The 20,634-nt window shown below is 29.2% G+C and overlaps 1 protein-coding gene across 1 annotated transcript; it reads left to right on the top strand.

Moving 5' to 3' along the window:
• Window positions 1-168: 168 nt before the first annotated feature.
• On the top strand, window positions 169-17,339 carry Rbsn-5 (Rabenosyn-5). The gene is made up of 9 exons (XM_016055796.5): window positions 169-300; window positions 4,876-5,045; window positions 7,908-8,036; window positions 10,869-11,009; window positions 11,089-11,250; window positions 12,202-12,416; window positions 15,254-15,324; window positions 15,688-15,774; window positions 16,773-17,339. Exons 2-9 carry the CDS (start codon window positions 4,886-4,888, stop codon window positions 17,275-17,277), a joined length of 1,470 nt encoding a protein of 489 aa, XP_015911282.2. The 5' UTR covers window positions 169-300; window positions 4,876-4,885; the 3' UTR covers window positions 17,278-17,339.
• The last annotated feature ends 3,295 nt before the right edge of the window (window positions 17,340-20,634 follow it).

Here is a 20,634-nt window from a genome sequence, read left to right on the forward strand (position 1 = left end):
TCAATATATGAAAATAAATTAATTTTTAATATATAAAGACGCTTCATAGATTTTCATTTTAATAATTTTTAACTAAATGTCAAAATTTGTTTTATCGTCAGTTTGTTAAATTTTAAAAGTTGATAATAAATATTTAAAATTGCTTATATAAATATTATTTTGGCATCACTAGTTGAAATATTTGTAAATATTAAGAAAATTAGGTGGTACAGTTTCGATGTCAAAATTTTTTCACACTGTCAAAATAGCAAATCAGCTGGACAAATTGTATTAATCATCTATGTGTGAAATAAAAATTAAGTATGACTGTTTGTTTTTATTTTTAAAATATTATCTAGTTATTATTTGAAAGATTCTTTTCGAATATTTCGTTCATGCATGAATCACATTCGGTCATTCTCTTAAAGCTGTTCATCTGATCTTCTAATTATAATGATCAGTCGTATTTTATTAAACTAAAACATCTTCAATTAAATTTTAAATAATATCTTTGTTAACCTAAATAAGAGCTTGACTACGTAATAATCTCATTTATAATCTATTCTTGAGCGAAAGTGGAACATCTTTACTTATCTATTCTTATGACTTTTCTTTTCTTTTTTCTACGTTGAAATTATTTTTTAAAAAGGTTTGCTCTGTTACATCATTAACTATTCTGTGTTCTATGAATCTATCTCTCTTTAATCTCTAATCTCTTTTTTCTGTTAAACTTTTTAAAATTTGTAGGGAAACTGCTTTGGATAAATATTTTGTAGAGAACATTGCTTTTTTTCGTGCGAAAATTTAACTGAACCACTTTTTAAATATCATAATTCCCGTAGGCCTCCTACTATATAAGTTCTAAAAGCTCTACTTTTGAGAAATTTTGTATATTATATAAATATATCTATGTAATGAAATTATGTATGAATATAAGAAAAATTACTGTAATTTAACATGATTATATGTTGAACTTTTTTTAAAAATGACTTTTCGAATTTTTAAAATGTTAATTACATTAATTAAAAAATTACATTTGAAATTTTCCAACTGACTTAAAAATAATTTTTCTTCTTTCCTAACTATATTCAATTCATATTTATTCTCTCGAATCATTAGGATTAATAATACAGCAATCTGTGATGCTTTCAATTATGCGGTCTATCTGTTTCATTGGAACTGCAAGCCATTGTTCTTGCAAAGCAGTTGCAAGCGTGACAAGGGTTTGAGGAGGAGAATAGAGAGCAGCTGTACGTTTTCCTAAAGCATCCCAAGTGTGCTGGATAGGTTTCAAGTCTGGTGATTGACCTGACCACTCCATGTGTTGAATTGTTTGCTGTTGAAGATAATTATCCATGATACGAGTCCCGTGCAGCGTTGCGTTGTTGTCCTGTCGCACAAAATCATCACCCATTGTACCAGCATAAGGGCGCACAAAAATATCAAGAATGTCATCTCTATACAAGTGAGCATTCACGGTTCCACGTAAAACGAAATGTGGGTCTATGCTTCCACTCAAACGTGATACCACCTAACATACAAGCACTGCCTTTGGTATGCATCTATTTCACAAATATATAATGGATGATATCAGGTTCCATGTTTTCTCCAAATCAAACAACATCAACTATCGTTTTGGAAGCTAAACCTAAACTCATCTGCAAAAAAAAAAAAAATTCTTCCAGTGGACATGTTGCTGTGCCCACCTCTAATGGTGAGAGTGGCTTGCAAATGGCTGGTCACCCAGCAATAAACCACATTTGGGAACTCTTTTACGTGCAATAGGCGTTGACCCCAATCTTCTGTTGGGAGCCATGGTAGGTCAGGGGATAGAGCGTTCGCCTTCCAATGAGGTGAACCTGGTTCGAATCCCAGCGATGGCTGGTCGATACGAATTCGCACCCTGCTCATACCGAACGGCAAAGCTGATGTGAAATATCCTCAATGGTAGACGGATCGTGGATTAGACCCCCCTTGCCATCAGATTAGCCGTGGAAGGTTTTTCTCTCCATGTAACGCAAATGCTGGTTAATACGTTAAAAACGAAGGCAAATTTCTCCCGATACTTGATCCGAGAATTCTGATGTCTTCTGGATTGGGTTCAAAATTACAAGACTATGGAGTTGAAAATTAGTTCATATAATAGGGGGCCCCAAAAAATTGGATTGGCTGTTCAACAACGGTTTTAAAATAAAATAAAATCTTATGGTGGTTGCACTGCGAGAGGATCTGAGCTGACTGAGAGTTGCGGTTCTATTCCATCATGCCCATAACGATTAATATCGGTCATCAGCTCTCGTTGTAGCATTTGGCTATCTTTGGCTATACCTTCTGAATCAAAGCTTAACCTCGTCCCGCCCCCGTCAGGGTGCATCCAGAGAATACTGTAGACTCTAATTTCACGCGCGTGACCTCTCATTAAAAAAAAGAGGATTCAGAAAGGTTAAACCTTCTGAATGCCGAACTTCTTAGAAATTGTTGCCGAAGTCTATGAACTGCAAAAGGACTCACATTTAGCTTTCTGACCACTTCTATCTAACTTTGTCCTGCCTCTAGTCTTCCAATAGGTCTCCTTTACAGTTCTTCAGAGAAATGATGCCTGGTGGACACTGTTACAAATTAGCTATCTCAAATTCCTAATTTTCAGTAACAGCAAATTTGCAGGCTTGCAATCAAACATATTTTATGCTCATTTTAAAGGACTCGTCATTCTATTGCAGCACCACTAATTTACATATAGCAGTTATATTTAGCTACTCATATTCGACAACATATTCAAATTTTAATGGGATTGGCATATTTTTGGGAGAATTATAACTATTTTGTAATTTTTCCTTAATTATGATAATCAGTGTAGATAGAGACTGATCCTCACCTCTTGCGAGGTTGTTAACTTCAGATATTCATATTAGGCGTAAATCACATTTTTTAAAACGATTAACAGCTTTTCCATCACTATTTCTATATTTGATTACTCAGGTACAGAACTCAAAGTTTAGGGCAAAACAAGCAGGGGTCTGTTTAGAAGAAATTTAGGTCCGTTGACGAACCCTTCATAAAATATCTTTTCATAAAAACAAACCCTTCCCAAAATAATTTATCTTTTAATCGGACCCTTCACAAATTTGTTTATCTTCATTATTGTTTGTTAATTGAATAAACCCTTCCTAGGGGAGTGGGGGGAAAGAAAGGCAGATGTAAACAAACTAAATTTTGTCTTCAGCAGACGCTTCTTCCTTTATTTGTCCGAAATGAATATTCTGCATTCAGCGCTACAGGCTGAATATCAAATATTTGTATGTTGCATCTCTAATTTGGTAGCAGCAATTGCTGTTTATTTTTTGAAATAAAATTTTTTTTAACTATAGTTTTACATTGTTGAACATAATCTTGTACCTCTTAACAATTTAAAAACTCCTTGAAAAAGTTTTTTGCAATAACAGGACCCTATTTTCACAAAAGCAGCACCCTGGTTGAAAGAATTTGACTTGACGTTTATTTTACATTCACAAATTACGAGTAATATTTTCACAATTTTACAAAAATGGACCTTTCACAAAATGCCTGAACAGACCCCTAACCATATAAAAGTTTAATTATAGATCTGTGGATTGATTTTGATTCTTCTATTCTTAAGACTACTTTTCAGTAAATTTCATAATGTCTAATTTTGAAGGAGGAAGTTAATGACCTTTAATGTTGTCAGTTTCTTGCTACCTTTTAAGGTCACACCAAATGTACACCAGACAGGCATTGATATTTTTTTTTTGGGGGGGGGGTATACTACGTACTATTTAATGTACATTCACAGAAAAACTCATCTGTGTGATTCACTGTTAGAACAAATTGATTTTTATGTTCAAAGTTTAAGAAAATGGCCTTATTTGGATAATTTTTGAATGACAGTTGACCTTCCATGCATAGGCTGACTGAACGTATTTACTTCTTAATAGTTAGTGTTGAAGTAGTAGAACATAAAGTAATGGTCGGTGCAGTGTTTTATTCATTTCACAGAAAAGTATTACTACATGTAAATATATGAGTTTTCTCAAAATTTCAGAGTATCCAGTTTTAACCTCCCAAAACCCTAAACACTTTTTTTATTTTGTGAATAAAAGTGAAAAAAAAATACCTAAAAATTTTGAGTAAATCAAAAATTTCAAGTATCTAACCTTGCCTGATTTGCCCAGTTTTTAAAAAAGCTGGCTCTTAAACACTTAATGTCTTTCATTCTAGGTTATTGACAAAATATTTTCTCTTTTATTCAGAAATTTTTTTTTTTTTAATGTTTGTTCACATTAAAAATACCTTAAGACCAGAGGCCGGGAATTCTTTATTGCAATGGTGCCAGGTTAAACCCAAATGGGCTTTAAATATACTTTAATAAATTTCATTTGTAATATCTCCTTATTTTAGAATTCAAAATTCACTAGAATTGATTGTTGTATTTTTTTCTCTCCTAAATCAATTATTATTTAAATAGTGATGTACATTTATTGTAGGTACTCAAGAAAATTATAAGAGGGCAATTCCACAATTTACGAAATACGTTTTCTGCAGACTTTAAAAGTATGTAACTCGGTTAAAAACAATTCGAGCAGTTCTAATAATTTTTTTTTTAAAGTTTTTAAAAATTAAGGTAAGTGTAAATGACACCAAGACTTATTTTCACAAAAATTATTAAAACTAATCAAATTTTTTTTAATCGAGTTCTATGCTTTTAAAGTTTGCTAAAGTTGAAATTTATAAATGTTTGAATTGGCCCAAAAAAAAAATTTAAAAATACTTGTACTATTCTTTAGTTAAAATTGTGTCTTTTGATTTATATACAAAGCAAAGTTTGTGTTGTATCTATGATATAAAATTGAATTTTAAAACAATTTCTATATTCTTTAGTTATTGCTAGATGGCAAACTCTTCTGGGACCAATGAAGAAATCCGCGAAGGTCTTTTGTGTCCTATATGTCTATGTGATCTGAAAACAGTGCATCAATTGCAAGAGCACTTTGAAGTTAACCATTCCTCTGACGATCATGATGTGTTTCAAACATTAAAAGGTTTCTTAGGTAAGGAGGGTTTTATGAACAGCATAAGAGTAGTTGGCATTATAAATTGAATATCAGTGGGAGTAAATTTTTTTTCTGTAAACTTTTCTTAGAGATAACAAATTATAGGAAGAGGAAGTCTAAATATAATTATAACATTTGCCGTTGCATTTCATGTTTTTGGTTTAGACCAGTGCCGAATTACCCATTAGGCCAGACTAAGCCATGGCCTGGGGCCCCCTCAAGATCGATTTTTTGAAAATAAATTTCAAATATATACAGTCGAACCCCGCTATAGTGAACCGTCTGCGAACTCAGTAATGCGTCCACTATAACCGATGGTTCACTATATCCAAATTTTTTGAAGAATATTTTTTGCATAAGACAGTTGAATGATTGAAAATTGGCTTTGCAATTTTGCATAAGTTATTTAAAAAATTATTAACTAATTAACAGATAATAAAGCAAAAATTGATGGAAAAAGTAATTACGTCGCTAAATATTAGTTTTATTTTCACTTTTTATGAAAAAAATTTGTGATTTTTAATTGAACACAATTTGATTTTAAATTGAGTTCATCAATTTTCTTATCTACAATGTGCAAAGAATGCAAGATTTTTACATTTTGAACAAGATTTCGAACCATCTTAACAAAGCATCTTCTACGTTTTCTCTTTCAGCTCCACGCAGTTTTTTCGATGAAACCATGTTTTTGTCGTATGCCGCAAGAATTGCACTTCGATTTTTCCAAATGTTTGAAACTGTAGATTTTGACAAGGAAAATTCCTTACACAGTGTCGATTGATTGGATCCATCATCAATATGCTTTACAATTTTAACTTTGTCCTCTATCGAAAACGTTTTTCTCTTTAGAGAATTTGCCATTTTCACTGCTTTTGAAATAAAAATCTTGTCTCAAATAGATAATGTAAGAATATGAAGAGAGCAGCTGTAGAATGAGTTAAATTGTTCCCCTTCTTGATTGTCAAGGGGTGATTTGTAAAGAATATGGTTTGAACAGATAAGAAAATTCCAAAAATTCAGCAGGTGGCCAAGTTAACTAGTTGTATAGCAAGCTTGGGGAAAAGAGATAAAGCGAGGCTTGTCAGGGAGGGGGGAGTATAAGATAAATGATCTGTTTGACGTTTATTACAGTATAGTTAAAAGTGATAAGCATAAAGGAGAGTAATATGACACATTTTATAGGAATACATTCATTTTCAGTCCCAACACCTACAAGTTTAAAGATGGAGGACTGAAAAAGATATTTAAAGAAATGAAATTTGAGTCCACTATAACCGAATTTCCAAGTTCTAAGCTGTTCACTATAAGCGTTAAAAATAACATTATTTAAATAGGAATACGGACGGGACCGCTAAAAAAGTTCACTACATCCGAGTGTTCATTATATCCCAGGTTCACTATAGCGGGGTTCGACTGTATTAATGAAATATGATAATTTTTTTATGTAATGTTAATAATATTTATTTATTACTCATTAAAATTTAATTTTAATTTTAAATATGCTTTCTTAAACGAAGAGATATATAATTACTTTTATATTTGAATAAGTAAAAAATATGTGAGAAAATTTTTTTTATCTAAGGGCTCCAAAATTTTAAATAGCCTAGGGCCCTGCTTGCAAATATTGCTTAATCCAGCTCTGGTTTAGACTTTGCCAGTTTAGCCTATTTCATCATGTTTACAAGTGTGTAAGATTGAAATATTAAATTTGTAGATAAAGTTTATTTATTTAGAGATAGTTTTTTTAATTGTATGAGTTAACAGAATCCGAAAATGATACTTTAAAAGTAATTATTACTAATTTTTGGTCTCATTTTTTCTTCTTTTATTTGTATTTTTCACTTTAAGCATTAAATGACTTTTGATTAATTAAGAATTCTCTGTTCTTCCATACAGTCTCATTAAGCAACTCTTCAAAATAACAAAGAAAAATGGTTCAGTAAGACAAAAAATCTGACATCTGCTAGTTTGATAATGGAAAACCCCTTTCAAACTAAATATATTTACTAACAATGTTTGTGATTTTGAGGTTAGACTGTATTTTTCTTTTAACTGCATGTTTCACGGTCTTCAAAACGCAATAAAAATGAACTACTGCTTTAGACATTTAAAACTACTATAAAAAAATATAATTTTTTACCAGTATTATTTTCATTTTAACTTTGTCTTATTACTACAAAAATCAATTAAACTGCATAAAGTAGTGATATTTTAAATTACAAACTATATGATAGTTAACAATTGCAAATTATATTGAAAATAATCATTAATAATAAACTGTATAAATAATATTGTACTATTAAACCATTATAATCAAATTTGAATTATAAGAAACAAAAGAAAAATTTTGAGAAAATCCAAAAATTTGAATTTTTCTAAATGAACATTATAAACTACATAATCAAAAATAAAACAAATAAATATTATTGTGCAATTTTTATTGAACTGCTACAATTTTTTTTCTTCATTTAATTATTATTAGCTTTATTATGTAGATAATGTGTTAGATGAATTTTCAATCTTGAATGTTGTCCTTGTGTTTATTTGGTGACATCCTGTAGCTGACTTTTTGCAACAGAATGGGAAGTAAACAACAGTTCTAACCTGGTTGTATGATAGCTCCACACCTTGCTCTGAATAATAATGATATTTTTTTACAGATTTCACAACATAGCAAGTCTCTTTCTTTCAAGAGCCAAAAATTGTCTGACGAAATATGAAAGAACCTGCCAACCCAAACTGTTTGCTCAGATAATATTATCATTAGCAAGAAACTTTCATTGCAACCTAATATTATTTTATTTTTTTGTAGCATAACACTAATATCAAAATTCTCAAAATATAATTTTTATTTTTAAGGAAAAGCTAAGAAAAAAATCTTAAAGCAGGACTCTTGGACCGAAGAATTAAGTAAATCTCCTTTTGAATTAGATACCAAGTATGTTCAACCTGTGGTGGCAGAAACTTCATGGGCTTCACAAGAAATCGGTGAGTTTTATAACAATATTAACTATTAAATGTAATGTCACTGTCCAAATTGAACGGAAAATTCTTTATTTACATACCTTCTTACTACTGCATGTTATTCAATATGATTTAATTAGGTAACATAAATGTTTGAACTTATTTTAGAAGAATATTTAATTACATTATATTATGACTTTATTATGTTATTATCATTTAATGTTTTAAATATCATATAACACTGAATTATTTTATTGATTTAATCTAAAAAAGAACTACATAAAATTGTATGAAATATTATATTTATAAAGAATAGTAAAATATGATACCCATTACTTACGAATAATGCTATTTTTTATTAACTACTATTCTTACTAACTTATACACTGAAGAGCCAAAACCTTATGACCCGCTACTTGCTAATGCATTGCACCTCCTTTGGCCTTCAAAACAGTTGCAACTTCCCCTGCCATGAATGCTGCAAGTTCTTGGTTGGTAACTGGAGACAGGCTGTGCCAAATGTTATAGCAGTGGTCACGCAAAGTCGAGATATTCCAACGTGATGATGTTTTATCTCTGAGCTATCTTTCTATGACATCCTAAATGTGTTCTGCTGGATTAAGATCTCATTCTTGCTGGATTAAGAATTTTTCATTATGATCTTCGAACCACTCCAACGCAATATGAAGTTAGTGCTTTGAGATGTTGTCCTGCTGAAAGATTCCATTTCTAGTTGGGAAAACTGTTACTCTGTATAGGTGTTCGCGATTATGTTCAGAAATTCTGCAGGTTTCATAATCTGTTTAGAGTCGCCAATGAGAACAACCCCCAATCATAATACCGCCACCAACAGGCTGTGTATGATTTGTAGTACATGTTTGCAACAACTGTTCATCTGGAAGACGGTGTACCCTAACACGAGTGTCAATGTGATGAATGAGAAACTTTGATTCTTCTGAATAGACAACTATCCATGGTTCACTTAGCCATGCTCTGGTATCAATGTCCCCAGGGTTCACTCAAGGCATAGTTGACAATGATGCTCGGTCTACAGAGGCACAGCTGTGGTGCACGTTCTGTGCAATTCTATATCCAACAGTGTCCTCTGCACCTTTTTGTTCCAATTACTTCCATTTAGATCTGCATTGTGTTGGGGCATTAGCTGAGCCATTGTCTAGCGTTCAATTTTATTATACTAAGCTAGACAATCTCCTGTGTCCAACACCTTGGCATCTACTTCTGGTTTCACTGTCATTTATTCACTTTGCATAAATGCTTGTGACAAATCTTGAACTACTTACCATTCGTGCAGTTTCAGAGATACTCATTCTGAGTCTTCAGGCCTTTACAATCTGCCCTCTATCAAATTAATTCATATCAGTTGCCTTTTCATCACTCACGAAAGCAATTGCAAGAATGAATCCTTACCTTTTCCATCAGCAGTTAAGTATGATTCCAACTTAATCACATCCTGTTAAAAAGTGGACAACAAAATAGAAACTTTCAACTAAGCATAAGATTTGTTAGAAATTAATATAAAAGTATAAAATCTTGAAAGTGTATGCAAGGTTGGTGTATGCAAGCTATTATAATATATATATATATATATATATATATATATATATATATATATATATATATATATATATATATATATATATATAATTTTTTTTTTTTTTTGCTGCAACTTAAAAAAAAAGCATTTATTTGCTTGTATTTTTTTTAATGAAGTACTCTAATTATGCATTATTCATTTTATAATTAATATTTTAAATAAGACTGATAATAATTTTTTCCTCTTTTATTCATTAATTTTAAGTATAATTCTACATTTGCATCAAGTCGAAATAAAAATCAAAACCTTTTAGCTTTAAAATTATTTCTGTATCGTGTAAAAAACCTGAATCTCTGTGTTACAGAAATTTGATGGGAACTAGTGGTAAATTAAAGTGTTTTCAGAAAATTAAAATAATCTCAAAGATGAAGGAGAAATGTTAAGACAATCCAATTTAAATAAGCCTATCTCTGATAATATTTATGATTGATCTTTTCTTGACAAAGTTAATTGCAATAAAAATGAACCAATACCTATAGCGAAGAGTCATTATATGCGTTGCATAAAGAAAAGAAACAAAATTTTTGATAATGCTCTTTCAACTAAGTTAGTTATAGTATAAATATATATTGATATAAATATATAAAATACCCTTCGTTATATTGACGGGTGCCAGCCGAGAGGTTAGAGTCGTCGTCCTGGAGAGACAAAGGTACCGATTTCGATCCTCAGAACTCGAAGAAAATGAAAAACCCTATAAATGTAACATAAGCTTTTATTTATTATTTCTGTATGTTCTAGAAGTTTCTAGAATGTTCTAATTTGTCATTTCCTGTTCCGTTATTTATTTCTATGAAAGACCAAGTGTTTCAAGCTGAAACACCAGTTACTTTGTTCCCTGTACTTTTGAAGGTTCTCAATATATCTTTTCAACTTTCTGGACTGATTCATATTCATTCTACGGAACAATATTTTAAAGGTAAATGATGAAATAATGGAATTATGGTTCTTTTTTCTATTTAAGACTTATATGCCTGGTTATCCACTCCTTCTGCATTTAATTTTTGCCAGAAATGAGGAAAGATTGACACACAACAATGGTACATTATAAATGATGTAGTAAATCTATTTACATGTAATTTCAAATCAATTTTTTATCAAAATTGATTTGATCCATTTTTTATTAAAATAATAAAAAAGGGAAAGAAATTTATTTTTCATTGCATAATATTTATAATTCGTGTCCACCTCTCATGATTTTAGAAATAATAAAAATTACATTTGAGTGTTTCCTTTCCCAGGTCTTGTAACAAGTCATACTCACTATTTCAAGAAATTGAGAGACAAAAAGATTGATAGATACGTAATTGAGACCAACACCCTTCTAATACGATTAGACAAACTTATCTGTGATATTTCTAGTGATCCAGAAAAGCGAAAAGGTTTGTTAGATTTTTAGCATTTATCGCAGAAAACATTTAGTCTGTTAGAATAAACACATATTTTTCTTTCTAATTTCAGAATTTGAGAAAAGTATAGTGCCATGGGTTGCAGATAGTGATGTACCACTTTGTCCTGGATGTGCTAAATCATTTGGTCTCTCTAGAAGAAGGCACCATTGCAGACTTTGTGGTGGAGTTATGTGCCAATCTTGCTCTTTTTTCATGACCTATGATTTTGCTAGTTAGTATTTTGCTTAGAAGATTATGTTTATGTCCTTACCATGTGTTTTTATTATTTCTGATTGTTATTCTTGTAGAATGTCTTATATTTTTGATGGAAAAAAAATCATGATTAAATAATAAATAAGACTGGTCTTTCAAAACAGACCTTTTTTTTGTTCAATTAACTGATAACCTGCACCACATGGCATTATTGCATCAAAGAGATTCATTCCATTCAGTGACAGTGAATTCTGTTGACTTTTTTTATTTTTTTGCAAAGAAACAAGTTTATTTTTTATACTAAAAGAGTGCAAAACCTTTATAGTATGTCTGCTTATCTATCTTGTATGTTGACTACTAAATTAAGTCAAATTTGCATAAAAGTGCATTGAATGCTTGCTATTATGAACCCCTCCTAACTTGACCAAGAAGAAAAAAAACTTTATGTGAATCTCCTATGTTATTTTATTGAGTATTATAATTTAACTAAATTGGAAACATAGTATTGAAAGCTAGCCCAAACTCTTTTGTGAGTTATACTTGTGGACAAACTATAATAATGTATATTATATACATTATACAAATATATGTAAAAACATGATATAAAAGCACAATTATTTACTTGATAAGTTAACAACTAAAACAATTTACCGCTCATGCTCAACTTACACAGCAAACTTTAATGTTACAATAGTCATTTTTGCAGTGTCATTGTTTTCGATTTGCTTCTTGTCTTTTCTTCCCTGCGCTGTGTTTTTATATAAGTTGAAAACAAATTTTAAAAAAATCACTTTTAAATACATATTGTTTTGTTAAATTTATTTATGTATGAAATTTAGTAAACTAGAATAAGTGTTTATTTTTGTAATAATTAACTATACTATAGTCATATCTTTTTTTATTTTTGTTTATCCTATATTACTCTTGCAATGTTTTACTATATTATTCTTGTGATTTATTTTATTTTTAGGAAAACTTATTTTACCTGCCATATCTGATGACCAGAAACTATTGGAGAAACAAACTTCTTCACGGCGAAACAGCACCATAAGTTTAATGTCTGCAGTTAATATTGGTGGGGAGCAGCAAATTCGAATATGCAAAGACTGTCAAGTTTTATTAGTAAGACATGAAAAGTTGATAGAGCAGAAGAATCACAGACCTATCATTGTCCAAATATATGAGGTAAAAATCTATACATTTTAAAATTTGTTATTTTTATTTTTACAATTTAGATGTATTGCATCATTTTAAAAAAAATTTTTTTTTTTGTAATCTGAGTAGTATAATCACACAAAGTGTCCATGCACTGAAAAGGCATAGAATATGGCCGTGATCAAAATTTGTCATGGAAAATAATGGTTATTAATGAGAGAAAAAAAAGTTTGAAAAGCATGATAACTGCCAGTTTGTCATGTACTTTACGTGTTAAAACCCATAATTCTTCCATGGTGCGTAGCGTTTTTAAAAAGTGCTTAAAGGTGCTTATTTTCGATTTTCATTATTTAAAAGCCCTTAAAGGTGCTTTTTTTCACTGTGTGTTTTTAAAAAGTGCTAAATTTTCCCTTTTTTAAAAAGGAGATTTTTTTCGATACCATTGCTACTTTTGCCACATATTATGCAAAAGCGTGCTTTTCACATTGTTCTATTCAACTTTTTCACGATTCATTTCGGAGTACCATCGGTCCATAGCGTATGAAAGCACCAATCATTTTACATGTTTGATTAAATACTTGCGAGTCCGTATGTGTGTCTACTGAGCTGGGTTCGGTAAGATTATTGCCTTCTCATGTGCAACTCTGCATTTGCAAGATATTCTCAATTTCAGACTTCATTTCCCCCCCCCCCCTCTGATATCGAACCAAAAAATCTCTTGATCATTTTATAACGGCTCATATAATCAAGAAAAGAGTTCTTTGTCAGAAACTAGTTATTTTACCGTGATCATCTAAAGTCTTTGAAAATTATTTTGCATTTTGTATATAGTGCTTAAAAATATTTTTTGAGTGCTTAAAAAGTACTTAAAAGGTGCTTATTTTTTGTTCAAAGATTTGGCTACGCACCCTGTTCTTCTGAAACTTATTTTTTCTCTATTGTTTTGGTACGAAATGGACTATTCTCTCCCACTCTCCCCATTATAATACTTTTATGTTTGTTTTTCAATCTAACTCATCACTAATTTTGTTTCTCACTAATTACTAAACTGTTCCAATAATACGCAAGCATATTTTAACTCATTTTAAGCCTCTAACATCCCTTGTCAGCAAAAGTAAGCAAACTGTCACAGAAAATAGTTGCCCATGTAAATCATTTAAAATGGGTTGTGAAAGTCATGGATTTGGAACTTTTGATTTAGCAAGTATCTTGTTTGCAGTTTTAGTTTAGTTGTAACTGTGAAATTCACTTGTTTGCTCTTACCGTTACTTTTACTAGTTCTTGTTACGTGAGTAATAAATGTTAAATTGAACTTCCCTTCCTCAAATTAATTTCAACTACAATATTGTATATTTTCTCTGTTACTCGAAGCTTGATAAGTCAATTTTCATTGATAATCCAAATAAATTCTTATCTCCTGAACTTCAAATCGACTATTTACTATTAGTCGAGTATTTTGATAAAAAAGGAAACTCTTAAAACTTTTATTATGCAAAAATTTTACCTCTCAGCAGTTGAAAGGCCTACATTTTTAAAAGGGAAACTTAAGTTATCTTCCTGTTTTTACTGTCATAACATAGTCTTTTAATAAGTAAGAGAATAGTTATACAAATTTTTCTCTACTATTACATAGAAAAATTATCTTTTTTTATACTTTTTCTCCCTTTGCAATAGTACAGAATGTTTGAATTTTTTATTAATTTTTTTTTATCCTCCTCATCTGCTATACCATCGTAAAATGGTTCTATTTTTCTTTATATTTCTTGTACTTTTATAATAGTAGTGCATAGTTCAAGTGACCACTGGTTGCTAAATGCAATTTCTAAATACACATTTAAAAACTCACCTTTTTGCCTTTTTAAAAATACTGTTTTTGTTAGAGAATTCTTGCATTCTAAAAAAAAAATTATTTGAAAAGATAAAGCAGTTAGTGTTTATATTTTCACATAAAAATTTTACTACCAGTTTTTAGTTTCTTAAGGACACTGGTCAGCTTATGCATGATGTTCAGTTCATTTTTTTCTTTCTCATTTCATATATCATCCTGGATTGTACCATGGAGTTGCAGTATTAGTCTGCAGTTTTTCTTTGAGTATAAAAAAATTGGAAAAATTTATATCTATTCAAGAAATGTTTTTTTTTTAGGAATAAGAGATGTTACGCAAAACTCGACATGTAGCTACTACGACACTACTTTCATTTACTTATTTAAACAACTGTTTGCTTTGTTAAAATAATTGAATTGGAATATTTAGAAAATGGTATTTTTATTATAATTTTTTTGCGTTATTTGCTTTTAACTATATTGTGCCAAGTATCATTTAGATTTTAATATAATTTGCATTGTATTATATGTACGTTGTTACTTTTTAAATCAGCTTTTTTTATGCATGTGTGTGGTTTAATGAAACCTGTTAAGTCAAACACTTGCACCTCAGAAGTTTGGTTGTTCTCATAAGCTGGTTGTAATTTCTTTTTCGATTATACAGGTGAACTTTATAAGTTAGGAGAGTTAACTATTATTATGTGAACTATGAACTATTATGTTAAAATATATATTCATAGATGGCAACAAAATATCTTCTCTTATTTCTAATGGCCACATTTATTGTTTAGATACTACTAGCCCAATATATTTCAAACATAAATCAATTGGTAGTAGAGCTAGGGAACATCCAATACTTCTTCAATGGATTTTGATGCTGATTTTAAAAACATCAAGGTATTGAATTGGCGAGACCCGGCCACAAAGAGAACGATATGCAAAAGTGTTCTAGCGAAGGTCAAGGCCTTCCAGGGGCTGTTGTGGCAATGATAATGATGATGTTTATTTGAAATTCTTTTTAAATAGTTTGTCTTTCTTTTAGAGGTTGAAAGAGTGTATGGAGGAAGTTGAAAAGCTTGTACCTACTTACATGGACATGGTTGAATCTTTAAAGTAAGTTATGAACCTTTTAACTAAATGGAAGAAATTCGTAATAATTTGGAGAAATAGCTTTTATAATTCTCACCAAATACTCTCCAAGATATTGAAATCTAAGAAGAACTAGAATACTAAAAAAATTTAAATATGGCTATTTTTTTTATTCCAGTTTAACTTTAAATGTGTAGTCACTGAGATCAAGTGACTACAAATGTGGCGAATATATCATTTTTAGGTATTCTTCATATTTTTAGGCATTCTTAGTATTTTTGGGTATGATTAATATTTTTTATATTTTGCAATTATCTATTTTAAGATTTTTTTTTAATTTTTAAAAATTGATTTTTTTCAATACATGGACATTAAACTATTTTGCAGCTCTGGTGAAACAGACTTCCAAATAGAAAGTGCTCAAGAGCTTAAACTAAAGATCTCAAAATTGGCAGAAAGAATTGATACTCACAGGTAGTTTTGAAATTTTTATACCTTCCCATTCATAATTATTTTTAGATTATGAGTTTAACAATGGTATGCTTAAAGTTTTTTCGTAAAAATGTATGAACTTTCTAATGAAAAAAAATCTTTTTAAAACAAATGCTTCTTTTCCTGTTGTTTGGAATCATTGGTCAGGGATGTGATTTTTCCTCTTCTTAGCAGATTTTCGCTTTTGTCTCTCGAACTTCAGTTTGTTTCTCGAACTTTTTTTTAATCGAAAACTCTGATTTTTCTCTAAAGGTTTCACTTTTTTTAAAAAAACTTATTCCACTTTCTCTGAAAATTCAGCCGTTGAAATAATTATTATTATTTCTGATTTTCAAAGATAAACAGAAAATTTAAACTACTTTAACACACAAAAATAGCAATTTCTGTGTGTGTGGAGGAGTTACTAAATGTTTCTACTTTACAATTATTGATATGTTTCACAGGGCTTTAGCTGCATTAGATTATAATATGAATATAATGATTCCAATTGTAAAAGTTTATTTCCTTTTCCAAATGATTTAAAAAATCATGTATGTCGCTTGGAAATTCAGCTTTTTTTGCCTTTTGGCCAATCTCATCACTGATTGGTGTCAAAACCACTTATGTCTACATCCTTTAATTCTCTTTTAATTAAAAATTGAATATATTTCTTTTTTTCTTAAAAAAATAAAAATATTTAGGGACAGCATCTTTTTTTATTTATTATTACATGACCATTAATTTAATACCTTTCTTGAATATTGGGAATACTTGATTTTCATTGCTTTTTAAAAAAAATAATAATAAATAAATAAAGTATTTTGCATTGGAAAACAACCTTAATATTAAATATATTAAATAGTTGGTGGAACAGTATTACAAACTAAATTTGTTGAAGTGAAATATAAAGGTATTTAAAACAAACTCTTATAATTTTAAAAAATTCTTTTATTCTTCATATTAAAACTTTTATCTCTAAAATTGTCATAACTCATCTCTAGTAAAAGAATAGCCAAACTCGAATCTCCAGATGAAGAAGCAAATGCTCAAGAGCTTCAGCTTCAAAATGGCATAAGATTAGCTGCATCTCAGTTCCTGAGAAACGTTATCTTAGGCTTACCCTCCCCACCAACCCCAGAAGAGTTTGCCCGTTACCAGAGGGAGCGCTTAGCTCAAGTACACCGCAGAATACAACAGGAAAAAGAAGCCGAAATGTTGCAGAGTAAAAAAGAAGGAAGCAAGAGCCCATCTCCGGTCAAATCTCCTAGACCACCAGTGATGGAGCCAGTCTCCCCCGATAGCGGTTGGTGTGTCAGTACAGATCAGGTGAAAGAAGATATGGACCCTATGGTGCAGCAGATAAACATTATTAAGAAGTATATTGAACAAGCGAGAGTGGATCATAAGTATGATGAACTCAAAATGCTTGAAAGCAATTTAAAGGAATTAGAGTTGGAACATTCCAGGCAGTTGAAAGATCAAAAAATGCAATTTGATTTCAGCTAGCTTGCATCTGTATGTTATAGTTTTAAACGAGTATTATGATTATTATAAAGTTTTATACCCAATCGACTGTTTTACTTTTCGAGAATTTCATATTTTATTTATGTAGCTATAAAATGTATTATGATTTTTTTTTTATACCTCTGACAGATTTTTTTATATACGTTGATTTTCTACATTATTTATTGTTTAATTTTATATGCGTTAGAAAATAAAACTTGTGTTATAAAAAATTTAAAAGCTGTATTTCATTTACTATTTTTTTTATTTCTGTTTATGTGTGTTTATAGCTAATTTTATTTTAGGGACATTATATAAAAACAAATATTCAAATTAGAAGTCTTGGGGTAAGGTATATTTTTTGTCCACGGTTGACATTTTTACATTAAACTGTTTTTTAGTATTATTTCCAGATTGGTACTTTTTAAGTTTCTGGGATTTCCATTCCTTAAAGCATCAAAATCATCCTATTACCCTATCTCTAAAAACACTATTAGCTGAACAATTTGAATAGGTGACTTAAAAAAAAAAATTATTATTTTACCATAAAATCCTTGATTTTTAATAGTGCAAAAAATCATTTTAAAACAAATTGAAATATGTATCAAAATGTTTGTTTTTATGCTGTAGCGTTTATGGTATAACATTTGGTTTTTTAAAATATGATTTTAGTGTTTTAGAGAGAGCATGAACATTAAGTGCCAACAGCTTATTTAGAATATTTTTCTTAATTTCACATATTTTTCAAATATTTATTTAATTTTTAAATTTAAACAAATTTGTTTTGTTTATTACTTAATAGATATATTTTTTAAGTTTGATATGAAGCTTTATGCATATTTTTATTGACAATAAGAATACCATTTTTTACATCATTTTTAAAATTTGGGATATATATATACATATATATATTTGCCAGCATAACAGTTGTGGACACTGTGATACTTATGAGAGTAGTAGAGCTTACTAAATATTGTTATACAATAAGTTGTAAGCCATCAAATATATTTATATGTCTTGTATACATCATTGTTAAAACTGTTACAAAATAAGCATTTGATTTTGAAATCGGTGTATTTTCAGATTAATTTTTATTTTTACAACAATTTGTAATTTGCGTAGCTTTTTAAATTTTTTTGTTACATACATCTTACCGAAAATATGAATGTAGAGTTTACTGACACTTTGATGTGATCTCCAATCACATCATTCAAACCTGAACTAACACAGTTCAATCTTTTCTATTGGTGGAAGGGTTTGTGGAGTTAAAATTATTAGAAACCACTGCTAGTGCTCCCAATTCTAAAATCCTTTTTTTAGCATTTGGGTAAATTTTAAAGCATGTTCACTTGTTTGATTGAAATGAATTTGTCTGGTGATAAATAACAAAAGCTTAATACAGTGAATACAGTATTTCATCCTTTAATAACACAACTTACATCAATAGATGTTATACATAAATAATAACAAATAATATGATATGTGTTTCACCACAGATGTATAGTTACTTGAAATTTTGAGAATATAGCACAACAAATCACATAGCAATATATAATCAATATCACCTTCGTCAAAGTCACTGCATATTCTGATATGAGTTTCGCTATACACCTATGGCTACTTAACGTTTATAGAAATACAATTAATCTAATAAATCACAGACAAATAGTAACTAATCAGTAAATTCATGTTCAAAAATCACAATAATTATAGATGTGTATATATTTGGATATGTTTTTCATCATCATTTCATGACTACTTTTCCATTTCTTCAACAAAAATACTATTTTGTTGAATTCATCAACAAACAATTTATAAATTTATCATCACATTCTAATTGATTGCATATTTAAATATGTGCATCATCTAATATCTATTTTGATATGTTTTCATCATAATTTATTATGATTATATTTTTTTAACAAATAGTACTATTTAATTTGACGAACCATACATTTTTTTAAAGTCATTTGTTAACATCTAAATACTTAAATATGTGCACATTTCTATACATCTAAAGCGCTTTTCCAAGTTATTATAAATTTTAGCCACAAATCTGATTCACAATAATGATACTTCTAAGGACAATTTTTACATTCACTTCCTTTAAACTTGAAAAAAAGTTACCAAAAATATAGAAGTTCTTCCTGTTTAAATGCGTTTTAAATTATGTAAATAATAATAATAAATTGAATAATATTGCAACAGTGCTACATTTATATAAATAATTATTTAACATTTACAAATAATATGTCTTATTTTTTTCTAAAGAAAATAGTTGTTTTTGCCATTTTCCACTCATTTAAATAGGAATTCTTTTTTTTTTAATGATCTAAAAGTGATTAAATAAGATGTACTACCAAACATTCATAACATGATATCTTAAGATAAACAAAATATAACTTAACAATTTAGATACTAATGCATGCTGTGATCAATAAAAATATTTCAATTGTTAAAATTTACTTTTAACACTTAAGAAAATATTTATTACTCAAAATGAAGGAATTAAATTTTTGAATAAGAGAGTGTCTGTTATATTATATTTGTTCTTTGCTGTAAATTTAATTCAAATTTATATAAAATTTTAATATAACATTTACTATTCTTTATTATTAAAAGCTTTTATCATCTTTCTTTATTAAAATATGTATTCTTCTTCGTTTGTATTAATCCAACATTCATTAAATAAGACATATTAGTGAAGGACGCAGGACATGGATCACTTAACCTCTAAAAATTAAAACCTTCAATCAATTTAGACATTAAAAGTTAGCTATAAACAGTTAAAAAATATCCATTGCTCAAAATCCATGGAATTAAAAGTTTGAGTAGAGATGCAATTGTTATGTTATTGTTTTATTTGTTATAATTGTTATTTCCCATTAACTTAGTTTCAATTTCCTTGACTAATTACAATGAATTTGAGACCTGCATTTCAGATATAAAAATATTAGTTTAATATTTTGGGCGAAATGTCAACTAGGTTACAACAAATGACGCATTAAATCAAATTAATTTTATACTATAATTACTTAAAAAAATCAGTAAGCACCTTAAAAAGTTAAAGATTTTTAGTTAGAACTAAAAAAAAGATTAGATTAGAACTAAAAAAAATCTTTTGGAAATTTATTTTAAGAGGAAGTGCTTTAAATTAAGTGAATTACAAAATTTTAAATTATTTTCACGTTGATATGCTGCATGAAAATATGTATTACATATAATAAGAGTTTTCCTTAGTATTTCAAATGCTTTAAAGAAACTAAAAAAATGTCTGTAACGGAAGTGTTTCTTGTATTTGATCATGATTCAAAGTTGAACTCTTAAAATCAAGCATTGAATAGGCAAACGAAAAATTAC

The sequence above is a fragment of the Parasteatoda tepidariorum genome, chromosome 1 (genome assembly GCF_982258835.1).
Source record: "Parasteatoda tepidariorum strain Cologne lab strain chromosome 1, Ptep-v5.0, whole genome shotgun sequence".
In the NCBI taxonomy this organism is placed as follows: domain Eukaryota; kingdom Metazoa; phylum Arthropoda; class Arachnida; order Araneae; family Theridiidae; genus Parasteatoda; species Parasteatoda tepidariorum.

What these genes read in the sequence shown, in the direction of transcription:
- Rbsn-5 (XM_016055796.5), top strand. Translation starts at nt 4,886, where the DNA reads ATGGCAAACTCTTCTGGGACCAATGAAGAAATCCGCGAAGGTCTTTTG. An exon ending in TGATCCAGAAAAGCGAAAAG is followed by an intron (nt 11,010 to 11,088) that starts GTTTGTTAGATT and finishes TTCTAATTTCAG; the next exon opens with AATTTGAGAAAAGTATAGTG. An exon ending in CATGACCTATGATTTTGCTA is followed by an intron (nt 11,251 to 12,201) that starts GTTAGTATTTTG and finishes TTTTATTTTTAG; the next exon opens with GAAAACTTATTTTACCTGCC.